This window comes from Tamandua tetradactyla, chromosome 9 (assembly GCF_023851605.1).
Source record: "Tamandua tetradactyla isolate mTamTet1 chromosome 9, mTamTet1.pri, whole genome shotgun sequence".
NCBI classification, from domain to species: domain Eukaryota; kingdom Metazoa; phylum Chordata; class Mammalia; order Pilosa; family Myrmecophagidae; genus Tamandua; species Tamandua tetradactyla.
Window position 1 is genome coordinate 39,396,832 of NC_135335.1, and position 19,717 is coordinate 39,416,548.

Consider the following 19,717-nt stretch of genomic DNA (forward strand, 5'->3'; position numbering starts at 1 on the left):
GGACAGGTCCAGGCAGAGAAACCTTTCGTTCCTTCCGGTTCTGCGCCCCCATTTTTTTTTTTCTGGGCCCCTCCTACCTGCAGCCCCCGGGGCTTGGCTGGACTAACTGCAGCTGGGCCCCGAAATCCTGGCCGCGGAGCTCCACCCCCTAGCCCCGCTGTTCCCCAGAGTACATCCAAGGCGTACGACCCCACGCCGTGGTTCGCTGGCGGCCCGCACAGCCTTTCCCCCCCTTTCCCGCGAGCCCGCGCCACTTCTTCGGCCCCGCGCTGACTGCGAGGGGCCCGCCCATCGCCAGTTCCGGGGCGGTTGCTCCGACCAACCGGAACTCCCCGCCCCTCCCGCGGCCCGGGGGCCATAGCAGGCTGCAGTGAGGAGGTAGAGGGGCGGGGGCCGCGCTAGGCTGTCCCTAGAGGACGGGGAGGACCTTGTGAAGGACTTGGAGTGACCACGGGTGGGGCCAGTCTTTATAACAGTCCATCTTCTTCTGTGCCAGGCACTGAACTGAGCTCTTGACGGTTATCACCTCTTAATCCTCAGAACATCCCGGGGAGGTAGGTATTGTTGGTATCCCCATTTCACAGACCGGGAAATAGACTCAGATGCGAAAGGAGTTGCCTTCTGTTGTCCCTATTTTACAGATGGAAAGACTGAGACTCCCATTTTACAGATGGAAAAACTGAGACTGGGAAAGGATAAATAATGTGTTTAGAATCACATAAATAAAGACTGAGCTTGAATCTAGGTCTGTTCCTCTTCTGAGCTGGAAGGAAAAGGGTAGGGAGGGATGGGACAAGGAGAGCTTGGGAGGTACAGTGAACATTGTAAAAATGAATGATTGGAACTGGAATTCGGGCTTAGAAGGATCCAGAAGGAGTGGAACAGAAGGGAAGAGCATAATATATCCTGGTGGTTAGAGGCACATATGCAAAACTGCCTGACCTAAAATTGTGTCCCTAGAATCTTAGGTGCACCCACCCTTATAGAGTCTCAGTTTCCGTATCTATAAAATGGAGATGATAGTGGTCCCAGTTCATGGGGTTGGTTGAGAAATTAAATTAAGAAAAACTATCAGGTACTCTGCACCTAGCTTGGCACGCAGTAGGTGTTCTGTGAGTAGAAACTTTGCCATCAACATTGTCAATAAAGGCACAGTAAGGAAACCTGGCTTCCTCCTTGGAAGCCCTTCGTTTTTTCTCATGCCAAATGGTCCCACATCAACAGCCCTTTGCTCTCCAGCTCCACAGGGTTCCCTATCCTGGGCCATGAGTGAGCTGAAGGACTGCCCCTTGCAGTTCCATGACTTCAAGTCTGTGGACCACCTGAAGGTCTGTCCCCGCTACACAGCCGTGCTGGCCCGCTCTGAGGACGATGGCATCGGCATCGAGGAGCTGGACACTCTGCAACTGGAGCTTGAGACCCTGCTGTCCTCTGCCAGCCGGCGCCTGCGAGTGCTTGAGGCTGAAACCCAGGTGATACCCCATTTGCTGGACCTTGTCAGGGAGAAGGGCCATCATTAGGGGTGGACCATGACAAGATATGGGATGGATCATTGAGTTAGACCCATCTTCTGACGCCTTGGGTACAGAGCTTATGGGGAGAGAGAAAGCCTCAAACTGGACTCATGTGACATATGTAAAATATACAGGAAAGTGCATGATCCTCATAAACGCAAACAGAGCATGCACAACTTCCCATTATGTGCTGGGCTGAGAGAGGTAATTACAACAATTCTGACCCTTGGGGAGTTTACCAACTAAAGGTAAGGGGAGATTAGACAAATTCCAAGAAACGTGGTATTATGGTTAGAGATAGTAGAGGAACTAGAATATGGAGACTTGGATATGAATCCTAGCCAAAGCTTTTGATAGTGTTGCCGCTTCCTAGCTCTGTGACTTTATGTGTCTGAGCATCAGTTTCGCCATCTGCAAAATGGCTTGAAAATAGGACCTACCTCAGAGTTTTTGTGAAGGTTAAAAGAAAGAATTTTTACAAAGGCTTAGCCCAGGGCCTGACAGTTAGCATGCATTTCGAGTGATGCTATGATTATTTTTATTCACTGCAAAAACATCCCTTGAGCCCTTTGTGCCAGGTGCTATGCTAGAGCCTGAGGAACAAAGATGGTTAATATGAGCTCCTGATCTCCAGTAGTTTGTAACCTAGAGACAGGTGTGCTGTTCATTCCAGTATGACCCATCAACATGAGTGGGCCTATCAGAGGAGGTAGGGCCTATTAGAGACACAGAAGAAGGAGATGCCATTTCAACTGGGGCCTCAATAGCTTAATAGAATTAACTTGTGGCCCCTGGGAATCCCCTTAAGATTTTTGAGCAGGGCTGTGGCATGATCAGAGTTACATCTGAGCATTTAAGAAGCGAGTAACTAATACAGAGAAGACTTCCCAGTTATGGTGACATTTAAAGTGAAGGATTTTGGGGAAGCTTGCTTGCCTTCAGTACAAAGGCTATTACCAATTAACATGCCCTGGAATATGATAATTTATTTGGCCCCTTTACTAAACACTATTACTGGCTTGGGTGATAAAGAAATGAATCAATCAGAGTAGAAACAAGTCAGTCGAATGATGAGAAGTATATAAGTAAAGTTCTGTGAGTGTGAGACTTGTGCATAGAAAAGGAACTGAGTTTTGAAGGATGAAGAGGGAGTTTGCTAAATTAAAAAAAGATAGTAAAAAATCTGAAGTCTCCTTGGTTTCTCGATCCGAATTTATTCATTGGGGGAAAGAGTGATCCTGTGTCTTGCCTTTTTCCCCTCAGTGACAGCCTCTGTAATTTCAGATCCTCACGGACTGGCAGGATAAAAAAGGTGACCGACGATTCCTGAAGCTAGGACGAGACCATGAGCTTGGAGCTCCACCCAAACACGGGAAGCCCAAGAAGCAGAAACTGGAAGGGAAGGCGGGACATGGGCCAGGTCCTGGACCTGGGCGGCCCAAATCCAAAAACCTTCAGCCCAAGATCCAGGAATATGAATTCACTGATGACCCCATCGATGTGCCACGGATCCCCAAAAATGATGCTCCCAACAGGTTTGGAGCCAGAGAACATAGAGGGCCTTAGGATTCTGGGAGTAGATGCTGTGAAGAGGCCCAGGGCTGAGGTTGATGGGGTAGTGAGGACAGCCACTCAGAATCTGTTTCTCCTTTCAGGTTCTGGGCCTCGGTGGAGCCCTACTGTGCCGATATCACCAGCGAGGAGGTGCGCACGCTGGAGGAGTTGCTGAAACCCGCAGAAGATGAGGCTGAACATTACAAGGTAGAAACCCTGGCAGAGAACAGGAGGGCTCAGAAGGTGCATCAGAATCAAAAGATACCAAATCAGAGATATCTTCCTTCCCGCTCCTGCCCAGCCTCCAACTGGACGCATTAACCTGCTCTGACACCTGTACTCAGACCCTCAGCGTTCTTGCACGTGCCTCCTCTCTACCCCATCCTCATGGTCACCACATACTAAGGCGCCTGTTACAGTCAAGTCCTACCTTGTCCCCTCATCCCATCCCCTCTGCCTGAACAACCTCTTAAACACTCTCTAAACTTTGAGGACTCCTGCGGGACCTTTCTTTTCTTTTTCCTGTTTTGAAAAAATATATAAAATTTGTTTCTTGGTTTTTTAATAATGCAAACAAACCGTGCTCCATTAAAGAAAATGTGGAAAATGTAGAAAATCAGTTGGTGGGGAAATCTCCCCTAGGTCTGCTGTCTTGATTGACGTGCTCATGGCTCAGCCCTGGCTCCCGTTACTCACAGGACCAAGTCCAAGCCTCTTGCTCCTTGGCACGGCCCAGGACCCCTCTCCAGTGTTCTTAGCCATGCCCCTCTTCCCTGCTGCATTTACCAGCCCCACTGAGCGTCTTGCCTTGGCTCCAGGCTTATGCAGGATCCTTGCAGTTCTCTAGGCCTTGGCACAAGCTCTTCTCCACTTGGCAAACTGACTCACCCATCAAAGCCTTGATCCCACGTACCTCTACCAGCATCCTTTCCAAAGTCCCCTTTGTTTCCTTTGTGCTGCCACACCTTGATCTACCTCTATCATTTCACTTCTCTGACATTTTTTTTAAATATACTTGAAAAGGTAATCTTTGAAGGTAGTAATACATGCAAGCAATACAAAAACTAATTTTTTCTCATCAGTTACCCTGAAGCCCCTAGTAGTCTTCTCTAGAGGGGGCAGCTGTGACCAGAAACGATCCATGTAACGTACATTATTCTGCACCTTAAATTTTGGAAATTGTTCCATAGCAACTTCTCTTTGTTTTTTAGTTGTTTACCTCCCTCCCTCCCTCCCGGACACTGAGTGTGGAGATTTAATCTCCTCTGTCTCTTCCCATCAACATCTAGCACAGGCCTCAGCCCAAGCTAGGTACTGGGGAGAGGAATGAAGAGCTTACTGGCAATGTCTGAGTACACAGCCCAGATACACCTCAGGCATGGATGACCAGTGTTTTACCTCCTTGGGGCCCGGTGGGGTCTCTCCCACAGATCCCGCCCTTGGGGAAGCACTACTCCCAGCGCTGGGCACAGGAGGACCTGCTGGAGGAGCAGAAGGATGGCGCCCGGGCAGCGGCCATGGCTGACAAGAAGAAAGGCCTCATGGGGCCACTGACAGAACTGGACACTAAAGGTAGGCACCTCACCCCCCTCCCCAAACTAGGTAGGACTTGAGGGCCCTCTGTGCTGATTCCCAGAGCTTCAGCCACCTACCCTCAACTTCTGTGCCTGCCCCAGATGTGGACGCCTTGCTGAAGAAGTCAGAGGCCCAGCATGAACAGCAGGAAGACGGCTGCCCCTTCGGCGCCCTGACGCAGCGTCTCCTGCAGGCCCTGGTAGAGGTGAGCACCCCAGTCTGAAATGGAAACTTTGTTTACTTTGTGTTCTGTGTTGTTTTTTATTAATTCAAAAATATCATTCATTTAAAAAATGTATGATTCATAAATATATAACTCACAAATGAACACACAAAGGAAAGCATTTGTATCCCTTCTCATGCCCTTCCCAGTCTCTAAGCCCCACGAAGGTAGCCACCGTTGCACAGTGACTTTTTTTTTTTAACTTTTTTTATTAATTAAAAAAAAATTAACAAACAAAACATTTAGATATCATTCCATTCTACATATATAATCAGTAATTCTTAATATCATCACATAGTTGCATATTCATCATTTCTTAGTACATTTACATCGATTTAGAAAAAGAAATAAAAGGACAACAGAAAAAGAAATAAAATAATAGAGAAAAAAAAAACTATACGTACCATACCCCTTACCTCTCGCTTTCATTTACCGCTATTTCAAACTGAATTTATTTTAACATTTGTTCCCCTTATTATTTATTTTTATTCCATATGTTCTACTCTTCTGTTGATATAGTAGCTAAAAGGAGCATCAGACATAGGGTTTTCACATTCACAGAGTCTCATTGTGAAAGCTATATCATTGTTCAATCATCATCAAGAAACATGGCTACTGGAACACAGCTCTACATTTTCAGGCAATTCCCTCCAGTCTCTCCACTACATCTTGAACACCAAGGTGATACCTACTTAATGCGTAAGAATAACCTCCAGGATAACCTCTCGACTCTGGAATCTCTCAGCCATTGACACTTTGTCTCATTTTACTCTTCCCCCTTTTGGTCGAGAAGGTTCTCTCAATCCCTTGATGTTAATTCTCAGCTCATTCTAGGGTTTTTCTCAGTCCTTTGATGCTGAGTCTCAACTCATTCCAGGATCTTTGTCCCACGTTACCAGGAAGGTCCACACCCCTGGGAGTCATGTCCCACGCAGAGAGGGGGAGGGTGGTGAGACTGTTTGTCATATTGGCTGGAGAGAAAGGCCACATCTGAGCAAAAAAAGAGGCTCTCTTGGGGTGACTCTTAGGCCTAAATTTTAAGTAGACTTGACCTATCCTTTGTGGGGTTAGGTTTCATGTGAACAAACCCCAAGACTGGGGGCTCAGCCTAGAGCTTTGGTTGTCCACACTGCTTGTGAGAGTATCAAGAATTCAACTTGGGGAAGTTGAATTTCTCCCCACTCTCACCATTCCCCGAAGGGGGCTTGCAAATACTTTTCCAGTCACTGATCAAATCATTCTGGGATTCATCGGGGGATCACTCTGGACAAACCAACAAAATCTCATGTGCTACCTGAGATTCCAATGCACAGTGACTTTTGCTGAGCATTAGCCAAGGACTGAGCCCTGTGTAGAGGGCTTCTACACATCTTCTCGTCGGAGACAGGAGCAGCAATGTTACATGTGAAAAGATTGAGGCTCACAAGAGGAAACTGTTTGTTTGAGGACACATAGCTTTTTAGTAGAGGCAAGATTCATTATCTAGGTCCAGGGCATTTTTCTGTGTTCCCATTGGCTGACCTTAGGCAGATCCCTTCACCTCACTGAGCTTCAGTTTCCTCTTCTGGCTCAAACATAGCTTGTAAGGGTTTGGGGCACATGTTCCAGGTCGGCTGAGGTAGAGGCTGGGGGTAGGACTCTCCCCATCAGACAGACTAGGACCCTAGCTGACGGTGGCTTTGCCATCTTAAAAACGTGACTTCCAAGATCACTGGGGATGGAGGCCAGTTGGAGACCACAGAAAAAAGATCACTAAGGCTTGTGTGAGGGATGCTTTATGGGCCGTGACTGGTGGTGGCTTTTATCTCTTCTGATCATTTTCTACTGGAGAGACTTTGTCACATGACTACACCTGACTGCAAAGGAGGCTGGGAAGCGTCGCTGGGCAGCCTCGAGCCTGGCTGCTATGGGAGAGAGGAGAGAGAAGTGTTTGGACAGCTAGCAGCCTCTCTCATAGCATGCTTAACCTGGTGCGTGGTGCGTTGCAAATGCTTAACAAACCTTAGCTGTTCTCATTACCGTTGTTGGTTGTTATCATTGCCCTTCTTTGTAAGTACAAAAGAAACCAGATTTCTAGAATGATCAGAGTGTTTTGGGTTCAGTTTGGAAAGCCTTCTCGGAGCAGGTGTGATGGGAAAGAGAAAAGGATGTTTCTGTTCTATGATGGCTGCCACATAGGTTGGAGAGGATAGGGAGAATAGAAATTCTACAGCTCTTTATTTCTGTGGTCTTCCAGGAAAATATTATTTCCCCTATGGAAGACTCTCCTATTCCTGACATGTCTGGGAAAGAATCTGGAGCTGACGGGGCCAGCACTTCTCCGCGCAATCAGAACAAGCCTTTCAGGTGAGTGATGTCCTACCCACACCCCACATGTTGTCCCCTGCTCCTGTTGACTTCTGTCCATTTGGACGTGCAGAGATTCTGGTCAATAGAGTGGCGGGGGCAGTTAGGGGTCACCATGTAACAGTCTCAAATGTGGGCACTGCCCAGCATTCCCACATACCCAGACTTGGCTCTTCACAGCATGTTCACGTGGTAAACAATGTTTGCATCCGACTTCAGGGCTGGCTGAAACGTAGCAACTCCATACGGTGAAATCACTTGCAGCTATTAATCCTAATAGAGAAATATACTTAATTGACATAAAAAGATGTAAACGGTAGAGTGCTGAGTGGGGGAAATGTCCATGGTAGCACAAAACAAGACAGTATGATCCTATTTTTATTTAAAACATATATAAGGGTGGGCAATGGTGGCTCAGTGGCAGAGTTCTCTCCTGCCATGCTGGAAACCCAGGTTCATTTCCCAGTGCCTGCCCATGTTTAAAAAAAAAACAAAACCATATTTAAATATGTGTACATATGGGGAAAAAAATACCTGGGATAATATATAACAAAGAATTGGCAATAATATAAAACAAAACTTGGGAAATATATATAAATGTGTTTTATATGTATATAGGAAACAATATATAAGAAAATAATAATGATAAATGACAAAAGAACAATGATTCTTTTGGGGTTGTAGTATTTCTGGGTTTTTCTGTGTCTGATTTTTGAGAATGGATGTACGTTACTTATATTTTAAAACAAAGACCAAGTGTGTCGGTCTCTGTCTATTTTTATATCTCATATATCCGGGGGTGGGGGGGGAGCCAAGGAGAAGGGAGGGTGTTCACTGACCTCAGGAAACCCTGGGACCTCTGTGGTGGCCTTCCCTCCAAGCTGGCCCTGGGGCTGGGGTGCTGCTGCTCCCCAGAGGCTGAGGGCCTGGCCTTCCCCTGCAGCGTGCCGCACACTAAGTCTTTGGAGAGCCGCATCAAGGAGGAGCTGATTGCCCAGGGCCTCCTGGAGTCTGAGGACCGCCCCGCAGAGGACTCTGAGGATGAGGTCCTTGCAGAGCTGCGCAAACGCCAGGCCGAGCTGAAGGCCCTGAGCGCTCACAACCGCACCAAGAAGCACGACCTGCTGAGGTGAGCGGGGACGTGTGATCCCTGGGGAGACAGGGGAGGCCTCGGCCACGCCTGGTCACCTGCCAGGGGCTTCCTGACAAGCTTCCCAAACCTGGAGGGGCCTCAAAATCACCTGGATGCCCAGGCACCACCCCAGTTGGTATATGTCTTAAACAGATTCTAGTTCTACAGACTAGGACGCAGGCACTGGGGTTTATTTTATTTTTTGTTTCCTTTTTGCGTGTGTTTGTTTTACCTTTTTTATTTTGAAATCATTTTGAATTTACAGGACAGTTGCAAAAATAAAAGAAACCCCATACAGAGAACTCTAGTGTACCCCATCCCCCCAGATACCCAGATCCACCAATTTTAACATTTTGTCTTCTTTGCCATATCATCTTATCTGCCATCCATCCATCTGTCCATCTATAACTCTATGTCCCAGTAATATCCTTTTGACCCTTTTATCCAACATTTTTAGATCCCATGCATTATCTTATATTTCCTTTCTTATCGTTATCTCTAAAGTTTATCCTCCTTTTTTTTTTAATTGTGGAAGCATATACAACATAAATTCTCCATATCTCAACCCCTCCCAAACATACCATTCAATGGGATTAATCATATTCATAATGCTGCAGAACACTCACCACCATCCATTACTGAACTTTCCCTTTACCCCCAACAGAAACCTTACATCCATTATGCAGCAACTACTCATTACCCCTGTCTCCCACCCCTTGTAACCTGTGCTTTACCTTCTGTCTCTGTGAGTTTACACATTTTCTGATATTTTTTTGTGGTTACCATAGGGCTTGCATTTACTGTCTTAAGTCTAGAACAGTCTTGTGTGCTTTGGTATCAACATAATAACTTCAATAGCACATATTAACCATGTTCCTATATCCCTCCTCCCCCACTTTATGTGGTTCTTGTCACAAATTGCATATTTATTCATTATGAGTCAGATCACTGACTCATGATTATGTTTAATGCATTTGCCTTTTAGATCCTATAGGAAGTGAAAAATGGAGTTACAAATTTAAAAATACAATGGTTCTAGTATTTATATTTACCCATGTCATTATCTTTACCAGAGAATTTTCATTTTCGTGTGGCTTCAGTTCATTTATCTCGTGTACTTTCCTTTCAACCTGCAGAGCTCCCTTTTAGCATTTCTTGTAGAGCCAGGCTAGTGGTGAAATGTCCCCTCAGCTTTTGTTTAGCTGGGAATGTCTTATTAATCATTCTTTCATTTCTGAGACACATTTTTGCCAAATATAGAATCATTGGTTGGCAATGTTTTGCTTTCAGCAGTTATGGCTTCCTGCTGCCTTTTTCCCTCCATGGTTCCTGATGAGAAATCAGAAATTAATCTTACTGGGGTCCCCTTGTATGTGACGTGTTGCTTCTCTCTTATGGCTTTCACAATTCTCTCTTTATATTTGGCATTGGACAGTTTGATAATAACAAGGTGTGGTGTAAGTCTATTTGGGTTTATCCTATTTGGAGTTTGTTCAGTGTCTTGAATATGCATATTTAGGTCTTTGTTAGGTGTGGGAAGTTTTCAGCTATAATTCCCTTGAATAGTCTCTCTGCCCCTTTCTCTCGTCGTCTTTGGGGACTCCCACCATGCATATATAGGTACACTTTTAAAGGTGTCCCACCAGATCCTCGGGCTCCGTTCATTTTTTTTCATTCTTTCTTCTTTCTGCTTCTCAGACTGAAAGATTTCAATTTTCTTATTTTTAAGTTCACTAATTCTTCTGCCAGCACCAATCTGCTGTTGAAACCCTCTAGGGAATTTTTAATTTCTGTTTTGTGGTCTTCAAATCTGTTTGGATACTTTTCATAATTTCTGTCTCTACTGATACTTCCTTGTGTTCACCTATTGTTTCCCTGATTTCCTTTAATTCTTTGTCCGTGTTTTTCTTTAGCTCTTTGATCATATTTAGGATGTTTTTAAAATAATTTCTGCCTAGAATGTCCCAAGTCTGATTCTCTTCTTTGAGGAATTCCAATGTTTTAATCTTCTCCTTTGCCTGGGCTGTCACTTCCTCTTTCTTTGTATGTTTTGTAATCTTTTGTTGAAATTTGGGTATTTTGATATTTTAATGTGTTATTGCTGGAATTTAGACTCTGAGGCATCTGTTCCTTAATCTTATATTCAGCTAGTATTATGACAGAGCTTTCCTTGACTGCCAAGAACTAAACAAAGGGAAAAAAAGAGAACACCTTTCCCTCTGTTTGCAGATTGACTCATGTGAAAGGTCTCCTTCAGGGCTTATTTTACACAATGAGTTTGGCTCCAGGCCAAAGCATAGGGGCCTCTCTGGTCTTTTGTGCACATGTGTCCTGTCTTGGGCATGTTCCTGTGGCTCCAGGAATTTTTCTGTTCACATGGATAAGAGTGTTCTCTCTTCCCTAGGAAACAGTTCCCTCATGGTCCTGGGCACTGCGCTATGTGTCCTACGGCAGCAACCCCTTTCCCCCAGCAGCCACTTGACTGCTCTCTCTCAGGGTTCTGTAGGAGAGCTTCATGAGCCACCTTCAACACACAGAGCAAATTCTGTGACAGTAAGTCCCTTAGGCCACCACCAGACAGATTGGGCCAGACATACATGCTTCCAGTATGTGCATGAAGTTTACTCTGCTCCCTCCAGAATCAGGGTCAGGAATCCACACTGGGAGCACAACACGAGCTCTGCACCTAGCCCGTGAGGGATGGGGGAGGTAGTAACCAGGGCCCCATAAGATCCTACCACTTTTTTTTCTTTTTTTTATTGTAAAATATAACATGTATACAAAGCAAAGAAAGACATAAGCAATAATTTTTAAAGCACACTTCAATAAGCAGTTACAGAACAGATCCCAGAGTTTGTCATGGGCTACTATTCTACTATCTCAGATTTTTCCTTCTAACTGCTCCAAAACATTGGAGGCTAGAGGGAATATTAACACAGTGATTAGAGCAGCCAAACTCGTTTGTTAAATCCTGTTTTCTCTATTATACCTCCTCCTTCTCCTTTGATCTTTCTCCCAGTCTGTAGGGATCTTTGGGCAGTGTCCCTTCTGACTTTTTCATGTTGAGAAGGGTATCAACACTGAAGGATAGCAGGATGTAATTAATTGATAATCCTGGAGAGGCTGTCCCTTTAGGTTTCAGGATTTGTTTGACCCAGGAACCATCTGGGAATTACAGGTTCCAGGAGAGCAAACTTAGTGTATGAAACCTTTTATAGAGTCTCGGTTCCAGCCTTAAGTGTTCTTATGAGTCAACAGGAGTGACATTGGATGGGGGTTTAGCAGACCATGGCAATTAGCACCATCTAACTGAGGCTTGCATAAAAGTAGCCTCCAGAATAGCCCTTGACTCTATTTGATCTCTCTTGGCCACTGATGCCTTATTTTATTACGCCTTTTTCCTTTTTTGGTCTAGCAGGTATTGTCTTTTCCACTGTACCAAAGCCAGACTTATCTCCAGGATCCATGCCCCATCTTGTCAGGGAGATTTTCACCCTTGAATGTCAAGTCCCACTTAGGGGGTAGGGTATGGTTTCTCCATGCAGAGTTGGGCTTAGAGAGAGAGAAACCATATCTCCACCACGAAGAGGCTTCCTGGAAGCAACTCTTAGGCTTCATTATGGATAGTCTTCGCTTCTCCCCTACAGAAATAAGTTGCATGTGGGCAAGCAAGACCCTATCACTTTTTTTTTTATATATTTTTATTGAGAAATATCTACACACATACAGTCCAACAGTATCATATAATCAGTGGCTCACAATATCATCAAATAGTTGTGTATTCGTCACCATGATCATTTTTAGAACATTTGCATCACTCCAGAAAAAAAAGAAAAGAAAAAAAACCTCATATATCCCATACCCCTCACCCCTCCCTCACATTGACTCACAGTATTTCAATCTACCCAATTTTTACCCTTTATCTCCCCCATTATTTTTATTTATTTATTTTTACTCATCCGTCCATACCTTGGGTAAAAAGAGCATCAGAAACCAGGTTTTCACAATCACACAATCACATTGTAAAAACTACGTAATTATATAGTGTCTTTCAAGAATCAGGGCTACTGCCATTGACTATACACCATACACGGAATATTTGTATTTTAAGAATGTTCATGTTTGTATGTTGTTTTGGTTTGATAATACAAAATACATTAAATTTAAAAAAAAGAAGGCTACTGGAACACAGTTCAGCAATTTCAGGTACTTCCCTCCAGGCTCTCCAGTACACCATAAACTAAAAAGGTGATATCTATATAATGCATAAGGATAACTTCCAGGATAACCTCTCCACTCTGTTTGAAATCTTTCAGCCACTGAGACTTTATTTTGTATCATTTCCCACTTTCCTCTTTTGGTCAAGAAGGCTTTCTCAATCCCATGATGCCAGGTCCTGGCTCATTCCCAGGAGTCAGGTCCCTATTGCCAGGGAGATTTATACCCCTGGGAGTCATGGAAGGAAGTGAATTCACCTGCCAAGTTGGCCTAGAGAGAGAGAGGCCACATCTGAGCAACAAAAGAGGCTCACAGGAGTGACTCTTGGACATGATTATCAGTGGGCTTAGCCTGGCCTTTGCATGGAGGCGAGCCCCAAGATTGAGGGCTAAGCCTATTGAATTGGTTGTCCACATTACTTGCGAGAATAAGGAATTCCCCAGATGGGAAAGGTTAATGTTTCCTCCTTTCTCCCTAGTCCCCCAAGGGGACTTTGCAAATACTTTTTTATTGTTTGCCCAAGTTACTCTGGGATATATCAAAGACCCTACCACTTTTAAGTGGTTTTTTTTTTTTTATTCAGCCCTTGCTTTGTTACTACAATCCTTTAACTGTTCTCTGGTACTTTGAAAAAGCTGTTTCTGCCAGTTTTTGCTGGTTGGTCCAAGCTTCTATGTGAGACAGAGCCCTGAAGCATCTCACTAGGCCATCTTGATCAGGATGGGCTGTGATTTTTTAAGTGCTTTTCATGCTTATTTTCTTTTCCCCTCAAAGTTTTATTATGAATAGTTTCAGACATGGAAATCTGAATGAATAATACAATAAACACCAATAGTTTCTCCACCTAAGTTGATCAACTGTGAAAATTTTGTTTGGATGTCTGTGATTTTTATTGGCCAGTATCAGAAATTGACCTGTGTTTTAGGACCAGATCTTTAGGGAACTGATAGCAGTACCATTCTTTATCGACTCCATCATTCATCTAGTAGTGCATTGTCACAACAAGGGTATAAGTGACATATGGAGGGAGACCATGGTAGTCTTTTTACCAGGGAAGGAGAGAAACAACCCAACAAAGTCTCCTGGTTTTTTAGGGGCAGATGAGAGCCCCAGGACATGTCATTTGCCCCAGGACAAATGAAAGAATGACAAATGACATTCTTTGATTTGTCAGCTCTTTCTGTGTCTTAGATATTGTGCTAGGGGCTAGGGAGAAAGGCAGTGCTTGGGGTTTACAAATGGATGATCAGTAAAGACATGCACCATTAAAAGAGATAGTTGCTGACAAGCAGCTATGATATTTAAGGATAAAGGGGACTAATTTGTACAGAGTATCTCCTGTGTGCCAGAGGTACACCAACTCGTTCAATCTCAACAACAATCCAGGGAGTCGATGGTATATTCCCTGTTTTAACAGGATGAGGCAGTAAAAGCCCAGAGAAGTCTGAAGGTTACACAGGCAGTAAACAGCCAAGATGAGACTTGAGCCCAAGAATCCAAAGCCATAGAATCCAAAGCCTTTCTCTAGTTCATGTACCCTCTCAACGGAGAGAAGAGGAAAATGCAGGTGAAGGAGGCTCACCTAGATGGGAGAGGGATGCAGGCATGGGTAGGTGAAATAGTGGGCAGGAAGTTTTGGTAATGGATGGTGGCAATGGTAGCCTGATGTTGTAAACATAATTAATCACCATCTGAATTGTGCACATGAAAGTGGTTAAAATGGGAAATTTTTTAGTTGATATATATCACCACAAAGTTTTAAAAAAAGAAGTAGTAGTAATGGGCAGTGAAGGAAGTAGCTCAGGGCTCTCAGAAGGCCAGAGTGCAGCCCTCAGCCCTGCTAGGGGCCAGTTGCAGGGACTTAAGCAAGGTACATCCTGCCCCAAGCAGCAGCTTCCCCTTTTGAAAAATTAAAAGTTGGACTAGATCTCTGAGCAGTCTTCCACCTAACCATTAATGGTATTTATAGGGCGAATCTTATTTAGAAGGGGCTAATTTGGCATTCTCATCAATCCCCCAAAGAGGACTTAGGGCTGCCTAGATACTAAGGCTGTTCTGGAATGTGGATGCTTGAAACAAGCAGGTGTTGTTCTGGCACCAGAGCATTTTTTAAAGAATATTGTTTAAAAACACAGAATTTGGGGCTGGTCTGCCTTGGTCCAGATCTTCAACTCACTAGTTGGGGTATCTTGGGGTATCCCTATCCTTCTTGAGCCTTGGTTTGTCCTTATTGGTCATAATATAGGAATTACAGTATCTATCATACAGCATTATGAGGATAAACTGAGTAAATATTTTTAAAGAGCTTAAAATAGTGTCCAGCACATATAAAGTGCCGTATAAGTGTGGCTTGTATGGCCTGGTCCACAGGAGTGCCAGCCTGGGTTGTGGTGGGCGCAGTCTGAAAGTGTGAAGGGCTGCACTCTGAAGATGGGCTGATGTGGCTTCTCGTCCTCTGGTCCCTACAGGCTGGCAAAGGAGGAGGTGAGCAGGCAGGAGCTGAGGCAGCGGGTTCGCATGGCAGACAATGAGGTCATGGATGCCTTCCGCAAGATCATGGCAGCCCGGCAGAAGAAGCGGACCCCCACCAAGAAGGAGAAGGACCAGGCCTGGAAGACTCTGAAGGAGCGGGACAGCATCCTGAAGCTGCTGGACGGGTAGCCTGCACCGTGGCCTCAGGCTACCTGCCTCTGGCCTGAAGGAGGACCGGGAGGGAAGCTCACTTATGAAATGGGCTGCTGGAAGTTGCAGCCTATGACTGCCTGTTAAATGGCAACAGTCTTTCGAGTACTGTGGGTCTTCCCTGGGGTCTTTTGGCTTAGCTCTGTATAGCCAGGATACAGGAGGCTTTCCTGGGCTGGGCCAGGGCCCAGTCTCTGTCTCCTTGGTCCCCAAGACAAGGGGGGCATCCTTTCTAGGCCTTCCTCTTCCCCTTTTACACAACCCCACTCACCCATCCCCCATCTTTCTCTCCCCCCTCAAAGAGTTCTCCCTTGTGGTTTTGTAAAGTGCAAACTTAAGATTAAAGTGACTGCTGTGGTTTTTAAAAAAGCACCCAGAGTCTTTGAGTGTCTGTTATTGTGGGGTAGAAAGAACCAGTGTGGGTGGCAAAGGTTTAGGAGGACATGCCTGGTGACTCTCAGCCTGTGACCACTCACCCATGTCATTCATTCATGGAGAACTTTCTGAGTACCTCTTTCTGAGGGTACTTATGACTGCAGGTAAAAGAACACCCCCAGCTCAAAATGGGTTAGCAATAAAGTATGTAGGCTTGGCTGTCTTGGGGTAGGGTAGACTTCAGGTTAGCCAATCTAGCAATTAAACAGAGCCATCAAAGATCCAGGGTCTTTAGGTGTCCCCCCACTGCCCTCCATGGTGTCAGCTTCTGCCTACAGTGAGTTTCCCCTGGCTCTGTGGTGCTAGTCATTATGTCTGGGAGAGGAAGTTTCACTGAGGAAGTAACCTATGAAATGAGCCATGAAGAAGTTATGACAAGGATGGCCAACATTTGTATATGCCCAGCACCACTCTCCATTGGAAAACTGCCCCTTCCCTATCCCATGTGGCTCTTGTGAGACTGTCAGTTGGGGTGGATTGTCTGACCCCAGCTTGACCAACCACAGTACTTCAATCCTCTAGCCACATGATTGATTGAAGGAGTAGGCATGTGACTCAAGCTGAGCCAAATCTATAAGATTTGCTCTATCACTGCCAAGAAAGAAAGAGTTTCTCTTGCTTTTGGATTAAAAGCCATAGAATGTAAGCTTGAACCTTCCAGTGACCTGGTTTCCTGCCACATGGAAGAGCCAAGAGATGGAGGAGGAGGCAGAGTCATAACGATGTAGCTGGAACCCCTGGATCCATCTATGTCTACCTAAATCCATTGAATCCTCCATTGCAACTCCCAGTTACATAAGCCCACAAATGCTTCTTTTGGCTTAAGCTAGTTTGTTTTAGAGTTTTGTCATTTGTAACTAAAAGAGGGCTGACTATAAAAGTGGATTTTGGCAAACAGAAGGATGGAGTAGAGAGAATAGTATGAGGACCTGCCTCCTACGGGTGCAGGGCCCAGCTGCTACAATTTTTCAGTGACTCATTGTCCTGGATTGCTTATAGTCTTCTCAAAGAGAAAAGACACCCACACATGAAATAATGAGAAAACAGTTATAATAATTAAGTGTTTGGTAAATATGTATCAAGGCATTGTTCTAAACTTGTTAAACTATTCAGTATTTCCAACCATTCCATATGGTAGGAACTAATAACACCTCCATTCACATGGGGAAGAAACTGGGACTTACACGGCGGTCAAGCCAGGATTCAAACTCAGACCCTTTGCTTCTTCATTGTATAATTCACTGGGGCCTTGCTTCCGTTACTGTTGACAGAATAGCACTCCCTAGAGTTGGGCAGTGCACAGCCTGGGCAGTCATATATGGCAACCCTGCTTGCAGATTGCCTGCTCTTAATTAACCACTTACTTCTATGTTTGTTAGGCTAGACCATAAGTACCGTAGGCGTGAGAGAGTTCCAGGAACAGAGATGGAGACAGGTGGGATGAGAGCTGAGCTTCCAAAAATGGGTATAACTGTAACAAAGGAGGAAGGTAGATATAAATGGAAAAAAGAACCCTAGAAGAGGGACTCAGCCTGGTTCACTATGGAAAAGACTTAACTTTCAAGGATCAGTCACAAGAACCAGTTACTCTTTATTTGCATGTCTACCATTTGCCTGGTACTGTGCTGGATGCTTTATCCAACATTCATTTTATAGGATCCTCACAACAAACCTGGGAGCATGCTAAGGCTGAAAGAGGCAATGCTTTGCCAAGGTGACACAGCTTTGGTCCTGGAACAGATATATCCCCCCAGATAGCATCATCCCTGACAGAGATGACAACCACAGCGGGATGGAGAGTCCCTTCTTAGGGTGGTGTCTGCCAGAGTCAAAGAAGACCTCTTTTATGGAGTTCAGAGGAAGCGGAAACCACTGAGAAGGGAGAGATATGTTCCGGCATCTCATGGCTCCAGTTTTAATTTGAAACAATACTGACTCCACTTCACTAGTTTGGTGAAAAAAAACTCGTGGTATGGCCTAGATGCTCGCCATGTATAGCGTTTTTTCACCAGAGTCTCAAATGTCTCACAATTAACTTTTAGAAACACCAGGGTGAGTGAAAACAGGTAAGACTGGGTGGAATTTAAGGCCTGAGGTTAGGAACCTGACCTCACCATGGGTTCCCAGCCCCTCCCAGCTCCTGCATACTCTGGGGGACTGACACAGTAGATTCCAAGTCCCAGCTGACTCCTACTGAGAAGAAACTGATGCTTGGGACTTTGTGGAACTTTGTGGAACTTTGTGAGACTTTCCTTTCTGAGACTGGGGCGCAATGACTCAATGGAGAAAACCAGGCATAAATGGAGCATAACTCAGTTGTCCATGTATTAACTCACTTATTTATTCTCTTCATTCACCTAATTACTTCATTTTGCCATGGCTGAGAGCTCCAGAAGTGACTCGAACTCCAGCAATGGGGAGATAACTGGACAATCACAATACAAGGTGATAAGAGCAATAGAAGAATGTACAAAGTCTGCAGGGACCTGGGGCAGAGAATGATTTAGCAACCTCTTAAAGGGCCAGCAAAAGCTTCAGGGGAGACTTGGAAAGGAAGTTGCCAGGCAAAAGAAGACATCCAACACAAAAGGAACAGCAAGGCACAGAGGTGTGATCTGCTGGCCTGCTTGGGGAGAGGTGAGAACTTCAGTGTGACTGGAGCCTGCGGTGTGTGGAGGGGGAAGAGAAGGATGAGAGATGAAGCTGGAAAGTAGGTTGAGACCCAGCTGAGCCAGGCTTTGAACAACAGGCTAAGGAGCATGGAATTATTCTGTAGGGCAATGATTGTCAGCAGCAGCCCCAGAGAACTTGATAAAAATGCAAATTCTCAGGCCCAAGGCCTACCAAATCAGAAGCTCTAGAGCTGGGGCCTGGCCATCTTTCATTTAACTTGTCCTCCAGGGAGATGCCCGGGTTTGAGAACAATTTTCTGGGTGGTAGGGAGCCAGAGCGATTTGTGAGCAGGGGAGTACCATAATAGCACTCTGAATCAGAAAGTTCTCTGATGGCGGTAGACAGGCTGGAGCGATCAGCAGGAGTCAGGGTAGACAGCAACATGCTCCTGTGTAAAGAAAACCACGAGATGGTGGGTGTGGCAGACTGGTAGGTGTCCTCCAGTGTTTATTCTTCTTCTCTTCTACAGTAATGGAACTCTAATTTTTAGTTGGATACATGACTGTGAAAGACAAAATATCTCAGTTTCCCTTGCTGTTGGGTGTGACCATGTGACAAAGTTTTGGCCAGTGGGTTGTGAGTGGAAGTGATGTGTATCACTATAAGCCATGAATCCCAAGAGGTGGGCCACTGTGTTCCCATTTTCCCCTGGTTGTGATGCAGATGTGGTGGCAAGTCATCTTGAAATGTGTGGTCAAAGACAACACTGCTGGCACAGTGAAGCAACAAGCTAGAAGCAGCCAGGTCACTCCTGCCTTGCAGCCATCATATCAGCCTGCAACTGCTTATAACCAGATTGTTACACTCTTCTATTTTGTTTAAGTCTCAGTTATATAGGGTTTCTATTAGAGAAGCCAAACCTATACTCTAGCTGAAACAGAATTACTTTCAAAATTTAACTGCTTGCTTGCTCCATTTATTCCTCCTCCCTTTCTCTCTCTCTCTTCCTTTCTTTTCCCCCTCTATCAAAAAGATTTGAGATAGCTTATAATTGAGGACATGTACAATGAGTTTCAGAAAATACAAATATAATGTTAAGCCCACGAGGTTTGATGGAGCTGCTGTCATTAAGCATCAGATTTAACTCGAAGCTTCCTGGAAGCCAAGGCAAAAACAGGAACAAGATGAGTCAGTAACAGAACTTTTCTCTTAAATTTATTTAGAGAACTTGTAGGTTTACAGAAAAATCATGCAGAAAATACAGAGCACCCCCCCAAATCACAGAACTTTAGATATCAGAGGACAGGGCATCTCCTAGTTTTCCTGACAAATATTCTAATAATTGCTCATGTGGAAAATAAGTCATACACTGAAAATATTCTCCATCAATTTGACAGCAAATGGAGACTGAGTTTCATATATGGT

At 44.9% G+C, this 19,717-nt stretch overlaps 1 protein-coding gene across 1 annotated transcript; it reads left to right on the plus strand.

Annotated features, from left to right (window-relative positions):
* The first annotated feature begins 22 nt into the window (after positions 1 to 22).
* TADA3 (transcriptional adaptor 3) lies at positions 23 to 15,616 on the plus strand. The gene is made up of 10 exons (XM_077116612.1): positions 23 to 378; positions 497 to 554; positions 1,240 to 1,472; positions 2,799 to 3,049; positions 3,170 to 3,275; positions 4,499 to 4,640; positions 4,745 to 4,848; positions 7,103 to 7,212; positions 8,156 to 8,341; positions 15,031 to 15,616. Exons 3-10 carry the CDS (start codon positions 1,266 to 1,268, stop codon positions 15,221 to 15,223), a joined length of 1,299 nt encoding a protein of 432 aa, XP_076972727.1. The 5' UTR covers positions 23 to 378; positions 497 to 554; positions 1,240 to 1,265; the 3' UTR covers positions 15,224 to 15,616.
* The last annotated feature ends 4,101 nt before the right edge of the window (positions 15,617 to 19,717 follow it).